This window comes from Euwallacea fornicatus, chromosome 4 (assembly GCF_040115645.1).
Source record: "Euwallacea fornicatus isolate EFF26 chromosome 4, ASM4011564v1, whole genome shotgun sequence".
In the NCBI taxonomy this organism is placed as follows: Eukaryota; Metazoa; Arthropoda; class Insecta; order Coleoptera; family Curculionidae; genus Euwallacea; species Euwallacea fornicatus.
Window position 1 is genome coordinate 82,623 of NC_089544.1, and position 21,439 is coordinate 104,061.

General features: G+C 36.2%; 1 protein-coding gene across 16 annotated transcripts in view; it reads right to left on the reverse strand.

The window, feature by feature from the left end:
- The window catches only part of mtd (mustard), a 51,959-nt gene that overhangs the window by 13,309 nt on the left and 17,211 nt on the right, over nucleotides 1-21,439 (reverse strand). For 8 of the 16 annotated variants that reach the window (XM_066281428.1, XM_066281429.1, XM_066281432.1 and 5 more), the window contains 7 exons: nucleotides 10,478-10,719; nucleotides 6,328-6,384; nucleotides 5,648-5,736; nucleotides 2,746-2,816; nucleotides 2,489-2,693; nucleotides 621-859; nucleotides 324-525 (listed from right to left, as the gene is read on the reverse strand). In XM_066281428.1, the coding sequence (XP_066137525.1) occupies nucleotides 324-525; nucleotides 621-859; nucleotides 2,489-2,693; nucleotides 2,746-2,816; nucleotides 5,648-5,736; nucleotides 6,328-6,384; nucleotides 10,478-10,719 (1,105 nt within the window). Of the gene's footprint in view, nucleotides 1-323; nucleotides 526-620; nucleotides 860-1,054; nucleotides 1,182-2,488; nucleotides 2,694-2,745; nucleotides 2,817-2,888; nucleotides 3,165-5,647; nucleotides 5,737-6,327; nucleotides 6,385-10,477; nucleotides 10,720-21,439 lie in introns of those variants that run through there. The other 8 variants (XM_066281439.1, XM_066281437.1, XM_066281443.1 and 5 more) reach the window with 5 other exon arrangements.

Consider the following 21,439-nt stretch of genomic DNA (forward strand, 5'->3'; position numbering starts at 1 on the left):
GAGTGTTATTGTATTTTCGGCCACCAGTTTTTGCAATACTGTCCACAACTTTACTTTCGGAGTCAATACTAATAGGCGAAAAACAATGCGAACATTATTTCACATTTAACGTGCATGCCATTACCAAATTTACCATTAAACCAAATTTTAGCTAACTTTTCAGAAGCTCGAAAATGTTCATTACTCATTCGTGATTATCGTGATACGCTGCCTACATTTTCCAGAGCAACAAAAAAGTCAATGCAACAGCACCCAAAGCTCTTAGTCCGTATGCAGCTCAGACATCGTTAAAAACATCTTATTTACATACTGATCTAACTTACCCAATTCAGGAAAAGTTTCGTCTTTCACCAGCAGAGACTCCGTTTCCTTCTCTCCTTTTGGATAATAGATCTCAGCTTTTTCATTGACGTTGCTCTCCATATGGCTGACCCTCATGTGTGCTATATCATTGTATATGGCAACGTTGACTACAAATTCCATTGGAGCTATCACGCCATATGCTTCTGGTCCTTTTTCAATTACCTAAAAAAATCAGTTTCATGACACAGTACAATTTATGCAGTTTAACTAAGATTTTTATAGATTTCATTCGTAAAATAGTTTAGTTCAGTACTTACCAACGGATCTGAAACATTAGGATCAAACATCACAGCATTAGGGGTAACTAAAAGCACACCACTGACCACTCCCTCTCCATCGGTGATATGCCTCACATTAATTTTAAGGAATCTCTCACGGAATACTGATGTCGGTTCCTCTTCGTTCTCGACCGAAGAACTCTGGTTACATGAAGGAGTTCGGACTCTTTCTACATGTCCGGGCTTTGGGCTGACCGGCCGCAAGTTGTCTAGAAGTTCTAGAAACAATATACGTACTTTACATGGAGGACTAGAAAGGTTAATAGTGGGATTATTGCAGTCTTGGTGAGGCATCCAAACCCGTAATACGGGTTTGGATGCAAAAATGGGTACTTAAAGTTTTAATTCATTGCCCAACTCGCATTAATTATTAATTTAAAAATTCGTGATTAACTTTGCCTGCAAGGACTTACTTTTCGGTATGCTAAATAAATTGAAAACGTTCATCCCGGCATATGTTTTCTCACGAACTGACCAAACATCGGTGCAGGAAACCCAACTGAGGACTAATTTTATATCCACTTCAATAGAGTAGTAAATCGCAACTTTTGATAAGATTAACTATCTACTTATATTTCCGTGGGCACCTGATTCCGTCTATTTTAAGTAAAAACTCGCAGATTGCAAGTAAACTGGCCCGGCACATTACTATACGATAAGCAAAATGCACCACGTGGGAGTTCGAAGCAGCAGTGAATTAAACACCTTGTAAAGTCGATGTAAACACTACTTAAAATGAATGATGACTTTCCAGCTGATAGTGCCATTCGCAGTGTAAGATGAAACTTTGGAACGTTTCATATATTGCATTAAACTGTCGAGGTGCAAAATCCACAACATGAATGGTAAAGCACATAAACTAATTGTAAATATTTTGCCTCCACGTAAATGAATGTTTTTGCTTTAACTTGCTGGAATAATTAAACGAATATAATGGACCAGTCACGACAAATGGCCTCTCATAACTGATAACACTCGTTGATTCTGTGGACGAAATTTTTCAATGACATTGTGACATAATGACCGCATAATTCTGTCGATGGCGCGTTGAATCTCGTCTTCCAAGTCAGAAATTGTTCTTGGGTTAATGGCATATATCTTCCCGTTCAAACAAACCCAAAGGAAAAAATCCAAAGGTATCAAATTGCACGATTGTGGGGGCCATATCATAACGGTGCAGCGCGAGATAACACTGCCTTGAAATTTCGTCTTCAAACATTCAATTGTTTCATTTGTTGTGTGACAGATTGCACCTTTCGGTTAAGACCACATGTCCGTGAGGTCTATTTGAGATCAGGAAGAAATTATTACAATGACGAACGAGAAGGTGCGTTGTGGTGACCGAAAAATCCACGACCTTTTCAAACCCTCTCCGCGGAACTATCACCATTTTGATACGATATTTTCACAATTTCTGTACGTCCTGCGTTCGTGTAATTCTCCAGAACTAAACCTTAGTTTTTACACAGACAGCTTTTACAAAAGCAATTTTAACAGCTGCTCAAATACAATGCTGCACGAATGACCCAAGAAAAATGTTAATGGTTCAAAATAACCGGTCTTAATATGACACGTTGGATTATGCGAAAAAGAATATTGCAGTATCTTCCCTACCATTCACCCCATTGCATTATATGAAGTGCTCCTTAGCCAACAAGAACCAAGAAACCCAACCCCAACTGTTAAACTTCAATTAAGAAATCATTTTATTTGGATAGAAAAGAGTGATTTTTGCAATAGATGTGCAAAGCGGTGCTCTACCGTATGCTCGTGAGTTAAAGCTTTGCTTGCAGATCGTAAATAACTTGATTCTTGCAAAAACTACAACTTCAAATGTTTAATCTCACCTTTCTCGTCTAGGGGTAAATCATCTTGAGTATCCTCGACAGGGGTGGAGCCTTCAGAATCGTTTTCTACTGGTTCTCTCAGAGGCACATACAACTGTTGGCCTGGGAATATGTATGGTGTTGCAAGTCTATTCACTTTAGTTAGTTCCGAAGGTGTAGTATCGAACCTTGCAGCCACTGACGTTAAGGTATCCCTATCGGCGACCTGTAATTCATATGAAATTTAAGCGCATCGAATGCTGTCTAACGAAACTCACCATGTAGATGGTGGTATTTTCCGGAGGTCCACTTCTCCTTCCCGACAAACTGTTGGTGGAGCCATCAAGATCTGTGAACAAACATTTACCATGAAACTAATTACTTTTACTGATAATGCAGCGAGGCAGCCCGCAGCAGATACCTGAAAAATGAAATCCGTAATAATTATAGTAAACAATCACGAACTTGTCGAAACCGTCCTCGGTTCGGTCTATAAAAGCACAGGAATGGGGCTGGCAGTGATCGAAGTAGTCTTCGACGAAGTCCATGGCGTGCGAGATGCCATAAATACCGGAAGAGAGAAAAGGACAAAATGCATTACCGATGATGCAACGTTGTGCATCTCTGTTAGATGACAGATAAAATCGTATGCCTGTAACGAAACTGTCACCTGACGAAACTAGACATGAACGTTATCTACTGGCGCGATATCACACACACTGCGAGAGAACACACCTTCGCAGGTACAATAATTTAATCATGGTTCCAAGGAACCTTGTCAAGTAACGCTGATTATCTATCTGTTAATCAAAAATAAAGTTTCGCGTTACGGTAGAATAAACTTTTTTAGCCGGCTGAGCGCACCCGATTAAGATATTCGAGGCGGCTATCAAAACTTATCCAGTTTAATTTTCTTTACAGGTCTGTTTGGACATTTTTTCCCGGTGCGTAGTAGAAAATCGATCGAAGCTTTTTATTAACTTCGGGAAAGATAAGGTAAAGTGAATCAATAATAGGTGTGTAGATATTATGCGTTAGTACCCCCGGGCCATCCTTTCGTAAATGTAGGCCGTTGATCGAGTCCTACGTAGTTTCAAACATCTGACTAACGGATGAGTCAATGCCAAATGCCTTTGGCCTTATGTTACTTCAGTTTTTTTTATGGTCACCCCTTATCTATAGTCCGAGTGTTAATAATGAGGCGATAACGAGAAGACCTGGGGCTGCATTTTTGCGTACGCAGGAAAAGAATCACCGCTGGTTGAGTATTGTTGAAATACCGTTACGTTGGTTAGACCATTCGTATTTGTACGGGTGAGTAACAACATTAAACGGACTGACGTGGGGGACGCACAAGTTGACCATGTAAACCGGTTGGAATAGGCGTAGCGTTATTTTTTGTTGACAATGTGTTCTCAATGAAATTTGTATTAAAAAATAAGCGCGACTTAGAGGCTCATAGCTGAACGATATTTTTCTATTTAACAAGTGTACAAACAGACGCAGAGCACTTTTTGTGAAATTAAGCCTCATAAAAAATATACTTATTAAAAAGTTTTATAATCAAAATAACCTCCATTATTATCTATGGTCTTTTGCCACTTTTCGGGTAGATAATGGCTGCCTTCGCAATAAACGCTGAGTAGTTTCAAGACAACGTTAAACTGCTTTGGTCTCAACATGTGGAAGGAGCAGGGAACCAACCCTGGAGAGTAGGGCGCGTGCAGGAAAATTTCTAAGCCGAAGAATATGACTACCTAAAACGATTTTACTATATGCAGTCGAGCATTGTCACGCAGCAACGTCACTGTCCGACTTCCCTGGCTCCAGAGCTTCATTCAATTTAATCTTTTGGGAATTGATAATAATCGGCTATAATAGTGTAGAAAATGACTCCCTTTCAATTCCACCAGACACATAGTTACATAAACCTTACTCGTCATGAATGTTTAGTTTTGCGACTGACGTGGATGGCTAGCTTGGATCAATCCACGCTTTTCTACGCTTAGAATTACCATATAAAACATTCTTTCTTTTATACCAAGAAAGCGAGTTAACGCAGATGTTAACTTTTCGATTTTTGTTGTTTCTTATTAGCTTGTGAGGAACTCATTTTCTTTCTTTTTTAATCTTTCCCATTATATGCAATCGAACTAAAATTGTTTGTTGAATCACTCCTAATTCTTCTTATAGCTTTTTTCAGTTTGACGTAGAATTTCATGCAGTAAAATTTAAAGTTCTTCATCTTTAAACTTTTTCTCCACACCCGGACGTGGATCGTCCTCAAGGCGAAAATTTTCTTCAAAGAACTATCTCCTAATAGTTAAAGCACTAACAAAATAATGCCTCCAACAGGAATTACTCTTTTCTGTAGTTCCCGCAGCATTTTTATACAGTTTAAAACAAACCAACATTGATATTCTTAAATTTTGCCCACAAACATACATCTTTTAATCACGTTTTATGCCCTGAACGATAGCTCGGGGACAATTGACCATTTTTTCATATAAAAAACAATAACTAAATCTCACATGCTTAAAATTGCGGACCAATTGCATGCCGATGCACGTATGTTTTTAATACGATTAACTTCAACGCTCAATTTCTTTTTGTACACCCATTAATTTAATATTTTTAATAATAAAATACAGGGTGTCTAAAATATCTGGCCTAGACGAAGCGATTCTCACAATGGATTTTGTTAAGTAAAGAAAAAGACGAACAGTTTACGGAACTATGTATATTTTCCGGTTAATAGGAGTTATCAATATTAAATTGTCAAATACGGCCTGGATTTTTTAATTCCAATTTTGGAAGTTCAATGATACCCTCTCTGATGCTATTTTCAGATGTTTCATCTCACAAATGTACCTACTCCTAACTACATAAAATCTTGTATCTTTGATATCAGCCAAAAAGACTCCGTCGAAGAAAAAACAATAAACAAGGTATTCAATTTAAAATTCAAGTATTGTGGATGTTTCCTCTTAAGTTGGAGATGCTAAAAAATCCTTTGTAACTTTTTCAACGCACTCATATGCGAAACACAATGTGGAGATATTATTTCAATGAGGTTACAGTTGATGTTAATAGAGGTGAAATAGCTCTCACATCCCATATTAGACAATTTTTTTTCTTATTTACATTAACAAAGCATTATAATAAAAGTTATCAACCTACCTCTGTTCAGAGTTCTGTCCACTTGGTTCCGCAGGACCGCAAGATCGAATGGTGAGGAAATGCCGTGGTCCACACTTCTGCTCTTACTCCTAAAAATTATTCAGTATTAGAACAGGCAAACGCAGACGTTTGAAGAAGAAACATTAAATGCAACAAGTGTGAGAATATTTTTATTAACATGTACTGAGACACACAGAGCTGAAAAAGATTTCAACGGTCTTCGCAATAATTGAAAATCGAAAATGAGAAAACACACAATACGGAATTATTTTTTATTTGAAAAGTAAAATTAATTTGATAAAAACGTATTGAAGACCAAAAGAAGAGGAAATTCATATATTCAATAATGCAAACAAAATCGATACATATGAACATATATAAATATGCATGTGCAAAATATCACCCACCAAAATGTCGAGAATCTGTAATTGATTAGTTTGTCCAATTCGCCTGACCCTGATGGTGAAATAAACCATTATTAGATAAACGATGCTAATTAATCGATATAACAACAATCAAAGCCCTCGAATAAAAATAGGTTCGAGTAATTTGCTTTTGTTATCGTTAAGTACATGTAAAGTCTGACGTCACAGTTACATAAGCAATAACACATCATTGTAACTAAAATCCCATATATCTCCTAAAAAACACAATAGAAATGGGTTCGTGACGATACTCACCTTGTTATCGGTAAATCCTTTGGGAGTTTCGTAATGTCTTGTGAAGCCCTGCGTGACCTATGGGTGAAGGCAAGAAATGAAGATAAAACCATGCAAAGCAAAATTTAAAAAATGGTACAGTGAGTAAATTAAAAAAACATGCATCTATTGAAAACATAAAATCAAGCTATTACACACTAAGTTGCTTAAAAACGAAATTGAGATTGCCATGCAATGAAATATGAAATGTGTCGCCATTATCTCATAACTTTTGAATTCGTCAATAATGATACTTCAAAAGAAACATTCTCTAATAGTTTCACACTTCACACGCAGGTCGTTTGTAAATGTGTATTTTCCGGTCATGTCAAAGAGAAAGTAGATTGTGAACCGCCACTGCTATATGACTGATGAAGATATTTTTTACACGTGCGCCGGTACTCAACAAATAAATAAATAAATAAGGTCAAGGCAGCGCGGCAGAGTGAATTGTGAAACTTAAATAACAGGACGTACGAAAGATACATATATTGGGGAATAATGATATTATTAATACGTGGTTATTTAGGAGCTGTAACCGTAAATAAAGTTCGTCTCCCTGTTTGATAAATAACATTAATTCATATTAATATTCTTATTTTCGAGATTCAGAAACGTTAAAAATCAATGGTATTAATGACAATGAAACAACATTATCCAACGCGGCAAAATTTAATTGAATAATTCATATTCTGACCAATTATGCCTCGATCCTTTCAACAGATTTTTTTCAATGATAGTAATTATCATTATCACCTTCTTGAATGCATATAGATCCAACCTCGGGATTGTCTCATTATTCATCAATTTATTTTAATTTTCTTCCGCTTCTTAGCTTTACAGAGACGATTATCGAGTGTTTTGGATGACTGTGAAACCCATTCCTCACTTTTCTTCTAAAACACTAGAATAACAGATTAATAATGACACGTTTATGGAGCATCATTTATTTAGCAAGGTAATCAGTCGATGTCGTCATCACCCCCGTTAGTTTAAATATGAAAGGAAACGTCACCTTTGGTATTACGATTCAAAACATTGCCTTTTCGTGTCTTAGATTTAATTTATGCCCAATTTCTGTAAGTTTACTGTAATTTTGCAAAATGCCCGTGGTGCTTGTCTTGAGAAATACGGATTCCATTGAATTATGTGCATATTTTGGTGCACTTAACATTTCAGTTCTTCACAGATGTTTAGAAAAGTATTGCAACACTGGCGATTCGAAAATATATAGCCACAATTGCACAACTTTGCCCTGATTTAAACATTTAAACCTCATATTTAAGATCAGTAAGATCCTGTATACACCATAGTTGTGACACACTTGTGACCCTCACGTCTTAAATTCCTCAGCGTGCCGCGTTTCCTAATTTAAACTTGAGGATCGGCTCATAATGGTCTAGTTCAAAACCTTGGTATATAACATACTCTTACTGTAGTGTTTTGAATTGGTTACAAAAAATGGCAAACCAGTGTTAATGCGTGTGGGAAACGTATATTTGACAAATAAATAAAACGATTTATTTACCGCCTGAATTTCATTAAAAATACATTGCAAAACGTTACAAATCTGAAGGAACAATTGTGAGTAATAAGCATTTGCTACATAAATGCAGTAATTTTTCATTTCTTTGTGGCACATGTCCGTTTAACTTTTAGTATCTAAAGATGATCATTTATAGATTTAAAAATGAGCGGTTTGAGTAATAATGGATGGTTCCGTTTAAATTACATTTATTTTAGGTTTATTTTTAGTGATTGAAATGTTTGCTAACTAGCCAAAAATAAAGCATTTGTTTCATTCTTTCAATTGCACTTTTCAAAGACAAAACTGAAATGACCTTCCTTTAACGTTCTACGAGTTTAAATGAGCCATTTAAGAAACAACGACTTCGAGAGCTGAAGCTGAAATGGTTGTAATGACTAACAATCGTGGATTCGACTTCGAAATTCAGTCATTAGGCAAAAAAGGCGCACCGTCATATCGCATTTCCTGCATCCTCATTATTGTCACATCTCGCACAAATTGGCGCCGACATGTTAATTTTCACCACAATGCCATCCGTTATATAGTGGTCAAGTCACTCTATCATGTGTGAATATTCGAATACATAATGAGACGACAGTTTCGCATGAAACTAATAAATATTTCGTTTTAATGACCTAAGAAATTAAACGTGAACTGTCAAACATCATGTGTTTCTCCTCAAAATATTTTCCTAATTAATATAACTTCTCTCGTTGTTCATCTAGTTATGAATAGTGGAGGGAACGACGAAAAAACACAAAATTAGATAATAGTGAGAAAGAATATAATTCACCATAACCCATAAACGCAAACTAATACTAATGTGTACTTATTATTGAGTTACGACATATTTCATTACCTGTGAACTACAAATTTATACACCTGTTGCAAATATATTATTGTTATTATTATGGGACGCTCATATCTGTAGTGACTATTTGCATTGAATAAGTGAAATACTTATTGCCAATAACAAAGTCCATCAGGGTCACTGCAAAGCATCACTTAGGAATTTTTTGGTGTCGAAGGCCTTGCTGGGATTTAATTTTTACTTCTTAAATACTTTTTTATCAAGCGTCCACTGTCGATTTTCAAGGTTTAAACATCTAGACAAAGCCATAAACAACCTCTTTCATTTTTTTGGCTGCAAGCTTGACCATTATTCTTTCGAACGTGAACCGTAAGCTCCAGTTGCGTTATTTATAACTAACGCCCACTCTTCTAAAGGTTAAGGGGAATATTTATGTATTTATTTTGTTTATAGGAAATGTGTTTAAGGTATGCTTGCCACGCCCGTTTGGTAGTAAGCTTGTTTTTTAATTTTTTCTTTGTTTGCCACACAACAGACGCATATTAATGTGAATGTCAGATTTTTAATAATTACTGCTAAGTGGAGGGCTTCATGATTAAACCTTTCGAATAATGAACTCACCCGTTACTTGATGGTGTATCTTTCCGCTAATTTATCATTGAACATTGGACCTTTTTAATTCCAGCACTTCGTTGGTGTTTCCTTGTTCAGGATCTTAAAGCTCCTCCCTTCTTCACGGATCGCCTTGCTTTCTACTCAATTTTTAACCCGTTGCTCGCTTTAGCTTCATAAATCTCCATTTTCGTGTTCCTCAAGCAATACCAATTTAATAAGAACAATATAAATACGAGTTTTCCACGCGGTTTTGTTCCTGAGGGCTTGTTTTTTCCATGAGACTCCACGTGTATCGCGCGTGACGGAATCCGGAAGAAACAAAATTGTCTTGTTCCTGTCGGATTCAGACTTACATCTAAATTGCTTTTGACGAGATGCATCTGCACATGTATTTGAATAGGCAGCTAACTAACAAGTCCTATAAACACCCGTATATTTTGCATATAAAATGCATTTTGTTGGTCATTGCCTAACCAGAAATCTCGCACCATTCAACCAGTCTCAGCCCTCGACATCTCGTAAGCGATTTATCGATTCTTCGTTACATTCAATTTCCTATAGTGACGCCGATTGGCACATTGGCAGGATTGGCAATCAGCGAAAGATTGTAAGCGGAAATCATGTCACTATTCATTTCGTGTATAAACTCAGTATTTCAATTTATATATTTGGGCCTGTATCGAACCCATCCAGAAAGCTGCAACATCTGCAATTTTGATTATTTTTTTATTATTTTTTTTACATGAATCTGCCGACCGCAAACCGCGGTGGGAGATATTCAGAATGATATTATTTTGCATGGTGTAATTGGTAGACCGCGGATGTTTCGAAGGTTGTTGCACCTGAAAATGACGCGGCTGAAAATTCGTTTCAAAACTGATTTCGCCGCTCACAACGAGGAGGTGGAATTGCAAAAAGAGCGAGTTCGGTCTGACGAATTTTGCGCAATAAAAAATTGCTGTCCGCACGTACATTAAATCGAAATCGACCATTTCCAGAAATTTAAATGTCTGAGAATTTCAGTTAAACATGGCAACGTTTAATTTGACCATATACGCCTGTAAAATGATTCGGGGCCCTTGAAATAAATTCGAAAACTTCCCCCTTTGCACCTCTCAATTTCTTCTTAAATGCGACCATAGTTAAAGGTTAGTAAGAACAAAACAATATTCCAGTACCTAGGAGCGCCAGTAAAAATGTTCCACCAAGATCCCCGTTTCTCCCTCCTCACTTGGGGCGGCGACCCAAACTGGTCTTCCAAATTACTACTGTCCTTCCTCCTCTTCTTCTCAAACTTGATGGCATGCCAGGACTTCCTCCGGCTCTTTTTAATGGGGAGAACGACCTCATCCTCGTCAATATCCTTGATATTCGGCCAAGACCCCTCGGGGTGTCGCAGAATGATTTTTTCGGGTACCGCCTGGTGAAGGAGTTAAAACGTTCTTAGATGAACACTTAGAGACAAAATCGTTCAGGAAACTAAGAGCTCACAGCTGATCGTAACTGACCTCTGTAGATATTGTGTGGTTTAATCTACTTATAGTCAGTACCAAAAATATTGGGACGAACGCTAAAGACATAAAATAGAGTATTTTTCGATTGAAAGGTGTTAAACACAGATTTTTTTGTAATAATGCTTTAAAATACCAACAACAAAGACTTATAGTTAAAGTTTTCAAAATATTTAACAACATAAATGTTTAATCAACAAATAATCAAAATTGTAAAATACCAATTTCGATTTAAGACAATTAGTGGTGTATCATTATGAAAAAGACTTACTATAATAAAATTGCTTCCATATTAAAACTTAGTACAGTAAGATACAATATTTTGCAATTTAATAATGAAAACAGACTTGACTTTATTCCAGAAACTGGTCGTCCAAAACTGTTAAATCAAAGGCACCAACGTCTTATTATGCGAAAAATGAAAAAGATTCAAAAATTAATACTCTAAAACTCCAAATTTTATTAAACCAATATACACAAAAAAAGGTACTTCTTCAAATAATACGACGATGCATCAATTCTCATGGGTATCGTGGTAGAATAGTACGAAGAAAATCATGGCTGAATAAAAAGTATAAGAAAATACACTTAGAATTTGCATTCAGTTACGTCTTAAAAGAAAATTACTACTGGTCAGATGTACTTTTCTGTGATGAGTCCACATTTAATATCTTTGGCTCTGATGGGCCACCTAGAGGAGAAAGGCAAATAAAGCTTTGAAAACTGAGAATCTACATCTAACTCTCAAGCACGGAGAACAGTCTATTATGTTTTTGTGGATGGAAAAATTGGTATTAATAGAAGAAACAATGGACAAAATGTACTATCTCAATCTTTTAAAACAAAATAATAAATGTAACGCTGAAAATGTGAATATTTTAAACACTTCGAAATTCCATCAACACAAAGGCCCCAAAAATAGCGCTTGAATAATACAAAAATGGCTACTTAATAATCGTCCTAAGGTTATCAAAATTCCAGCTCAGTCCTCAGACCTTAACCCTATTGAAAATATATGGCATTTTCTTGAAGCGCAAATAAGAAACCATCAAATTACTAATAAGGACATTTTAAAGCAAGTATTGCAAAAAAATAGAATAAACTGAACAAAAATTTTCTATGAAAAATTATTTTTTCAGTGCTAAAGTAGTTAAAAAGTGTTGTTGAGCAAAAAGGGGAGCCACACTAAATATTAAAGATATCTGCGTTTCCTGTAGAAATATAAAATCTAAATGGTCCCTATATTTTTGGATCATTGAAATGTTACCATTTTAAAACTTCTACTGTAAGTTTTTATTGTTGGTGATTTAACATAATATTGTTTTAAAAAATCTGTTTTTCCATCGCTTTTTAACGGAGGAACATCTGATTTTGTAAATATTCATCCTCCGTCCCAATATTATTAGTACTGACTGCATGTAGATTAGAAGCAAGGAAATCGGTTACCAACTTTGGTAAAAGTAATATTGCTGACTATTTATAATGAATTATCGAAATAAGTATGTCGAAGATAATAATATTGATAGACTTCTTTTAAATGACTCATGGTTCAGTGGAAATTCCAAGGAGGAATTATCAGTTGCAGTAGTTGTTACCTTTAATCCCATCAAGACGAGTATGAACCATAAGGATAAGCGACACAAATATCTCGGGCGATATAACATAACCGTCCATTAAGCATCAATTCGTTTTAATTGGCAGCTTTTACAATAAACAAAGTTGTTTATGTCTTGAGGGAAACACTCTTATTATTGCCATCCTTTAAATTTTTTTCGCGCATACCTTGGTAATGAGATCTGTCACGAATGACGTGAAAAAGCCTTCATCCATAAATCATAACATTTTTAAAACTATAATTAAATGCGTTATTTAATTGCTGGCAATCGTCGTAACATAATGGCATTAAATGCAAAAAAAGTAGAGTTTTATTTGTTTAAGGTTTTAGGCCCAAATAAAGCTAATAAGTAGTGTTTGATTCAAAGTCCATTTCTGTGGGCTTTAAAACGCTTTTTGCTTAGATTTAATCGATTGTTTATCAATATACATAAGTGTTAGGAAAGCCCGAAACAATAAGGATGCAATTAGGTATGGCAAAATGATCGTCAGTTTCCAGCGTCTGTCCACTATACGTATTGTTTATTCGTTGTAACTACTTGACGAAGTCGAGCAGGACTTGATTCCGCAGACTTATGTACATTTTCGGAACCATGTTCTAACAAAGAGTTCGTCCAAGAAGGCCTCACTAAAATAGCGGATAAATATATGTAAAATCATCCATTAGAAGCTCCAAATTGGCCTATCCAAATAATGGTGGTAAAAAACTATCCACCGGGTGTTTTCATCAAACAACATCAACATCTCGATAAAACTGATGACAGTGTTTTTTTACGAATTGGACAAAATCTATTTATTTCGGAGGAACTTGACGTAACACCTTTTAAGGCGCCTTTCTGGCAAATGAGTCACTAATCCAAAATGGCGAAATAGGGGAAACTGGTGTCACCGTAATGTATCTCCAAGGGGAACACGACGTTTTAGAAACACTAATAAATAGCGAATCGCAGGTCAAAAAATGGCGTCGCTTCTAGCGGCGTGCAGGCAATTGTTTCGACATCTGCAATTAACCCTGCGCAAACGTCCTGTCTACGGGTAAAATATCCTGTAATATTTGAAAATTCTTCAGGGCGGTAATGGTAGAGACAAATAGAACTCGTCGCTCTTATGCGTATGGAGAAAAGTGGACTCATCAGCTTTAATTAAAAGATGGATGAGTGAAATCTCATAAGTCATTTGCTATTTACCAGCAAAAACCTAATTAACCACAGACAACAGATGAATTTATCCGACACACTCTCCTATAATTCCAGCCGTTCAAAATGCTTGTACAAGTACTGTACTCACGTGCCCAATGCCTTTGAGTGTTGCATAAAAACAAACTCAAACATCTTTGAACATAAAAATAATTGCCACTTCGATGAATCACTCGACTTCTCTGCCTCTAATCTTCACCCAAAGACCTTGAACGTTGATGAACGAAAACAAGCTCGCTCTACTAACTTCTGCAATTATAACCCACTTCTTCAGATAATTAATATGCGAATTGGAACAATAAAGCATTGCGAAATCGCCTTGAAGCCTTGTCAATATTTTTAATTAATTTGTTTGCTTCATTAAGTATCGATTTCCCAGTAGAGCTTTGTCCTAATCCTTTCCTCGTGCCACGTAATTGCTCTCATCTTCCACGCAGGTAAACTCAGTTCCCGTTTATTACTTTCATTTCTACTTTTAATAAAATTAGCTTAAACTGACTGTTTTAGTGCTATTGCTGTCGGATTAAGTATCTACTCCTTGAGCTCCTTTCTTTTCTAAGCTCCCAGCAATAAAATTGGCTTCGGTATTAGTTCGTGGAGAGCGCCAATTTCTCCTTATGACGACTGGAAACGGATTTTGAAATGTTCATAAAAATCGCTTCAAGGATCTGAGGAAGCAGGTGGTGATTAATGCACTTTGGTATTAGCGCTAAAGCACTTTTATGGCACTCGAAATAGCCTCATTTGTTGACTTTGGAATCAACGGACAATAAATTATCCTGCGTATCACCTGATGGCAATTTGTGTGCTTACACAGGAACCTGACTGTTTGTTGTTGATGTTGAAAGCAGCAACACGGGCATGTGCTGACCTGCGAAGGACACTAAATTAAATCTGAAAATAAATCGCATATACAGGGTGTCCCCTGAGTCAACGATATCCCTTGAAGGGTGTATAGGCCAACGCAAAATAAGTCGACTTAACTAGACTTGTTTTAATCCAAAAGTTGATAATAACCGAGATACAGGGTGTCAAAAGTGAAATAATAAATAATATTTTCTGTAATACATCCTGACTACTTCGAAGTTCACTAAATTTTATATTAGGGAATTGCTTGAAATTATTAATTCAAATTTATCGATTATTAGTTATTATTATTATTATTATTATTATTATTATTATTATTATTATACAGGGTAGTGGTCTTTTTTGTAGCAGGACTTTAATAGTCGATAGAAAAACTTATTTTAAGGAGAAAATTTTATATCAACATAGGTCCATAAACTAAAAGACCTGTCGCTGGGTCCCCACGTTTCCTCGATCTAACCCCGTTAGACTTTTTGGTTTGGGGATCTTTAAAAGAACAAATATATGCAACTCCCGAGAAAAGAATGAAAGAACTTATTGAATGCATTAGAAATGCGTGCCGTGAATTGAGAAATCATAATTTAATTGGTGCTCTCCGATTCGTTAGACGTCAGTGTGAATTATGCGTGCAACAAAATGGTTCATATTTTGAACATGTACTTTAAATTAAGTAAATTTCTGTAGCTATTTCTCATTCTTCATTGTGCAATACGTATCAGTTACAATAATAAATCTTATCGTTTATATGAGCAATATTTTTAATTAAAATTATGTTCCAGCTAATAAAAAAATACAATTTTATTATGCAACGGAGCTAGATACAAAAAAGTGTTGTGAGACATTTTTTGTAGAGAATGAATTACTCATTTACGATAAAAATTGAAATTTGATTTTATACAGGACCGCATTAGTGATTTATAAAAATAGTGGAAACGTATTAAAAAAAATGTGATATATTTGTTCACATTTGACACCTTGTATCTCGGTTATTATCAACTTTTGGACTAAGGCAAGTTTAGTTAAATCGACCTATTTTCAGTTGGCCTATCTACCCTCCCAGGAATATCGTTGATCTGCGGGACACGCTGTATACAATTTCCTAATATTTATCGACGAGAACAAGTAACTGATGGAGCCTATTATTAAATTTCTCCTAAATGGTTTGAGGGAGAGGGGTCGGGCACCCATTGTCACGTGGCTTAAATGATGAGGGAAATGGAATATTTTTGCTGGAGCAATGAACCCAACCAAATGTATTTAAACACGAGTCGGTAATTTCTGGGCCATAGTAGTCAATATCGAGTTCTTTAAATTCCATATAGAGCACCAACACAGTTTTTGCTTTGAAAATATGCGCGATCTCTCAGCAGCTGCTGCTGCTTTTGAACAGCTTTGAAATGGTCCGAGATACCGACACTTAGTTTCCTGAACAAACTCCAAATTTCTTATTATAGGCACACAGATTAGAATGCATATTAATTACCCTCTTGCCGTCTAAATAACACGCTTAAATCTATTATTATTGCGTCCAAATTTTTGGTATACCAGCCCATAAATATAACCTCCCAAAGTCGTAAATGTTTGGGCGCCGTAAAAATGACAATTAAGTCCTTTGCAAACGAATCAAAATGGTTCCAATAAAATTAACGATTCCAGTGAAAAATAAAATAAAAATATTCATGCATATAACATTCCGTAACTGTTGCTTTTACTGCCCATTTACGTTTCTTATTGATGCCCCAGGAAACGGTATAAGAAAAACGAGATTGCTTGCTCACTTGTAAATAAAGAAGTTGCATGACTTAACAATAACGTTATTCCCATTAATACGAGTGGTACATTGTTATTGAAATTAGTAAGTGCTAAAATCTTCAATACGCCGAAGATCAATGTAATTTACACCAGTATGAACGTCATCATCTGGTAACACCCTACTTTAGCTTGTTACAGGTAGTGTTTACTTTTTATTATCGGTGGGATTTTAGTTTGTTCAATTACTCAATGAATTTCCAATGTTTTCGAAGATACCACATACTGAACGTTCCTCCTAAAATAGATGGACGTAGACGAATTTTAACAAGAATTCAGGAATTAACTCGGAATCCCAACATCACATGTATCATTTTAGTTATTAAGTCAATCTCGGAGTTCCCCAGAGAAGAAGCAAAGTCGCTAACGCATGTAAAAAAATGTATTACGTTTTCTATCAAACGCGTTCTTTCTAATTAACGGCAAAAGTTTCAAGGGGCGTGTTCCTCCAACAAAACTAAGGTCGCATTTCCTTGTAAACACGGGGGTGGTCTCAGGGCTATTTCCGAGATAACATCGCTCATCTATCTATTTCGCAACTATACTGCGTGACATAGAAAGGAGAACACCCCCTAAAAAAGTTTTATTTAAATCATTTTTGGTATACATGTTCGCATATGACAACACAAAAAACGATTGAATTTTCAGCCGTATTTATCATTGTATTTACGAATTATTAGAAATTTTAGTATTTTTTTATTATGAAAATTGCAATAAAATATCAACAATGTGACTGCAAAATATCATTCATTGGTGTATAGTATGCTTAAAAAGGGCTTTTAGATTTATCAAATGTCCCTAAACGCAGATATGCAGAGAAATTTTCATCAACTGAGCGAGTTTGAGAGAGGTCGAATGGTGAATCTATGAGAGGTTAGTCGGTCATGTAGGGAAATTACCACTAGGTTAAACCGTAGTGTAAACACTATAATGAAATGTTGTCAGGCATGATTTCAAGAAGATCAAGTAGGCAGAAGGAGAGGTAGGAGAAGGAGAGGACTATACCGAAGAGTTACAGAACACCAAGATCGCCGTCTCCAAATTATAGCCGTAAGGGATAGGTTCGTCTTGTCGAGGATGCTGGCGGCTGAATAGTTTGCCCAGTGTGAAAAATCTGTAGGAATTCTAGCCATTTGTCGCCGAATAAGATGTTTTGGACTGATTTCTTACTGTCCCCATCTTGTGTTACCCCTCACTTTAAATCATCGTCAAAATGGACTGCAGTGGTGCAGAGAACGGATTCATTGGAATCTGGAATGGGATAATATCATGTTTAGTGACGAATCCAGATCCTATTTGGGTATGCATGATAGTCGAACAAGAGTAAGAAGAAGACGGGGTTAAAGACGAGGTCCTCAGTTTACAATACAGAGACACGTTCACCAAACTGTTGGGGTAATGATTTGAAGTGCTATTGCATATCGTAGTAGGTCACCTTTACTTTCATTAGAAGTAGTATAACAGCCCAACGATACATTCAGGAACTCATGGAGCCTCATCTCGCGCCTTATCTGGGAACTCTTGTTAATGCAGTTTTCCAGCAAGACAATGCACGACCACATGTGGCTAGAGTGACTATGGACTTCTTTCAACAAAATGTAATCAATTTACTATCTTGGCCGTCTCAATCTCCAAACCTCTCACCGATTGAACATGGAATATTATAGATAAAAGGTTAAATAATTTACCCCATCCCCCACTAACCCTAGCGGCGCTATATTCTGCTGTCTAGTTAGTTTAGAATAAGGTCCCTCAAGAAAACATCGATCACTTCATTAGGTCTATGCTTAGACGAGTACAGGAATGTATAACATACCACGGAGGACCGACCAATTGTTAATTTGTTTTTGTTTTTTAACAATTAAATGTTTTCAATTTTTTAATGAAGTGTCTGTTTTAGCGTAAGAAACATGCATACCAAAAATGATTTAAATAAAATCATTTTCACGGGGTGTTCTCTTTTCTATGTGATGCAGTATATTTGCAATTCTAAAGAAAAACAATTTCGGCCTCCATTAATTCTATCTGCAGGGTGTCATTCAGTAGAAATCAGAGCAGTTCGACCACTCTCGACCCCGTTGAAATCGGCCATAATAACCAATTAGCGCAAAATTAAAAAAAAAATTATAGTTCTCCATAACTTTAATGCCTTTCTAAGTCTTAATCGCTAGATTAATTAAGCGGACTATAGTAAGCAATAAGATTCCTTGCAGAAAAGCGTTCCAGTTTTCCTTGTGCTCAATCACATTAAAATGGCCATTAATGAAACAAATATCAGTTTAGATGGGCCGCGACATTCATCAAGCAAAAAAGCACGGACAAGGACGCACCTCAAGCCGTCCGTTGTGAAACTTTGTCGTTTTATTTTTTTAATATCCATGAAGTCATCGCATGCAGAGTATAGAAATTTATAATTTCGCGTACCATCGTCTTAACAACAAAATAGAAAATCCTTAGGGGAATTATTAGTGAGGAAACGATTTTCAGAACTTAATAATTCTGTAGAGCCGAGAATGCTAATTCCAACATGTACACCGGTGTCGGCTTTGTTACTGGGGATTTAATCGATTTCGTTTTAATTAATTTTGTTGCTACGTCTGATGTAAATACCGAATAATGATATGTATCAATTTTAGTCTAACCATTTTTATGATGGCCGCATGTGATGCTATCAATCATCGGAAGCAAATATGGAATTTAAGGTGTTTTTTTTTAATCAGCATAAATGCAAATCCAGCTATTAATTGGTAATCTTTCTATTATCGACATCGTCGCAGGTTAGCAAAGAACGAATCTTGTGGAATGCCTCTTTTAGAATAATTAAAAATTTGGGTATTTTTTACCTGAGTGTGACCTGCGATTTAGGTAAAACATTTTTAAATTGTCTCAACTTACTCATCGAAATTTATAATTAAAAAACGATTGACACCTCGTGAGGGCGACTGTTCCTCTTCTGCGATGTGGAGATGTTATATATGAAATGCGACATTTCCATTTTCGACAACCATCCCTAACAGTGTACTCCTTACAGGCGCTATCTTGGATTTTCACAGTTGCCAAATCATTTTTTCTGTCTGATTTCGATTATGCAAGAGATGTTAAAGTTGACTCTTACATTTTGTAGTAGATACGAAAAATCGTGTATAAATAATAATCTAACGGGGACAGTTCTGGCGAACGTTCCGGCCAACGCATGTCTTCATCGATTGAAACGACTCTGCGAAGCAATATTTAATTTCATTTCTACTTGGTCGTGCGCGTTCTAGAAAAGGAAAAAGTGCAATGATCAAGTGTCTAACGATTTGAAACTGAAGGAAATGTATTTAATTGCGCAGAGTGACCTAAGTGTGAGTATTAAATGGGTGTTTCAGTTTTTGATAATTTGGACATCCATAAACAAAGTTAATGTGCCCTGAAAGCTTACCAAAAACTTATGAACACTTTGCCACCGAAACTTTTACAATCTGGATTTACAGACCGATTCGTCAATCACCATCGGACGTTTTGATGAACATACAAACGTATATCACTAATGATCGTCCACGTGATAAGCCATGCTGTCTCTGTCCATTAGCATATGCGCACACCCAAAAAACTAGTGTTGTCCAATGTCAGTGAAATAATGTTTTCGTCGGAATTCATTTGACAGTTTTAACATGCAGTCTTCTAAAAGCCCTTTTGGCATATTGCCTGCTACTAATTAAAAAAACTAATTAAATGAGCCAGCTCAGGAACGCACACGTTGCAAATTTATATCCTTGACAGGCTATAAAATGTTAAAGTTTAAAGGTTTAGTCCAGATAACTTCGGGCGAGGTCTGGTTCCTGGTGAATAGAAAAGGAAACCCAAGGCGTTTTAAGCGGTAGCCACTTCTTGGGGCGACCCTTGCCCGTCGCGCATTTGGCTACAACAAGGACGGATGCGACGGGGGGAATGTTATGGAAAATGCGAGATTTTGAACAACTTGCCACCCACCAGAACTAGAACACGCGAGTTCCGAACCAGTGTTGTGAGCAGTTTCTTAAAATAATCTGTGTCGCAACGAATTCAGCCGGATGGACAAACATGTTAATTCCGTCCTTGGAGACATAATTTTCCAAGCACTGAACCTGATAAACATAATATTGATACCCGCAAAGGATCGCTTGCTAAATGATCTCTGACAATGTCACGAGACCGGCGTGATAAAAATGATCTCGTCAATGTGGTTTCGTGTTTTCCAATAAAACAGAAAATTTTACGCTTTAAGGAAGACGACCAAGAGTTCAACAAATGGATGGAACTCCACGACAGCCACTATATATGCATATACATAAACCCTTATATCAAAACCCTATCGCATATCTGCTACATAAAATCTGACGTAAGAACTTGACGCCACAAAAGATTTTATGGCATTCAATTCAAAATATGTTATGTCCGGGCACGTCATGAAGGGAAAAAGTTCTATAATTTGACTTACTGTTGTCGTTTTTTGGACAAGGTAAGTCAACCTGTCAATATAGCTCAAATAATACATGATAAAGCTTTAGAAATCCTGATTGATGTTACTCCCATTGCTCAATTAATTTGAGTATTAAAGTTACTCTAATTGGCTGCCTGCATGTAAATAGAAGGGTATTGAGGAGTCTATTGAAAATATTGCACATAATATCCAGTAGTAAATAAATTACACAAAATAAATTGCATTGTTTCATCATAAACTGACTCTTTTATTATTTAGCGGCATAAAATAGCTATGCATTTAACGTGTCATAAATTAAGGTTTAATTGAGGACTCATGTTTGGTTTAAGGTGACTTGGGTTTAGTTATCAAAGTTAATTGGCGGACAAGACTTGGTTAAGTTTTTCTAATAACGTCTAACTGCTGTGAATAAACAGATGTAATACTGTTCGATCACGGTGAAATGATACCTTCGCACTGACTGTGTCACACTTCATAACATAGACAAGTGTTGTGTAACAATTGAGTAATCTCATCTCATATCGTAATATGTCGTGAAATTTAATAATTATTACTCTGGAAATTCTGGAATTGAACCGATTATCGAACAATTTCAGGATTTGTTAAAGTACACGCGTTAGGAAACTTTCAAAATATTGTTCGACTCCATGACGTTACTAGAAAATTGCACAATTTTTA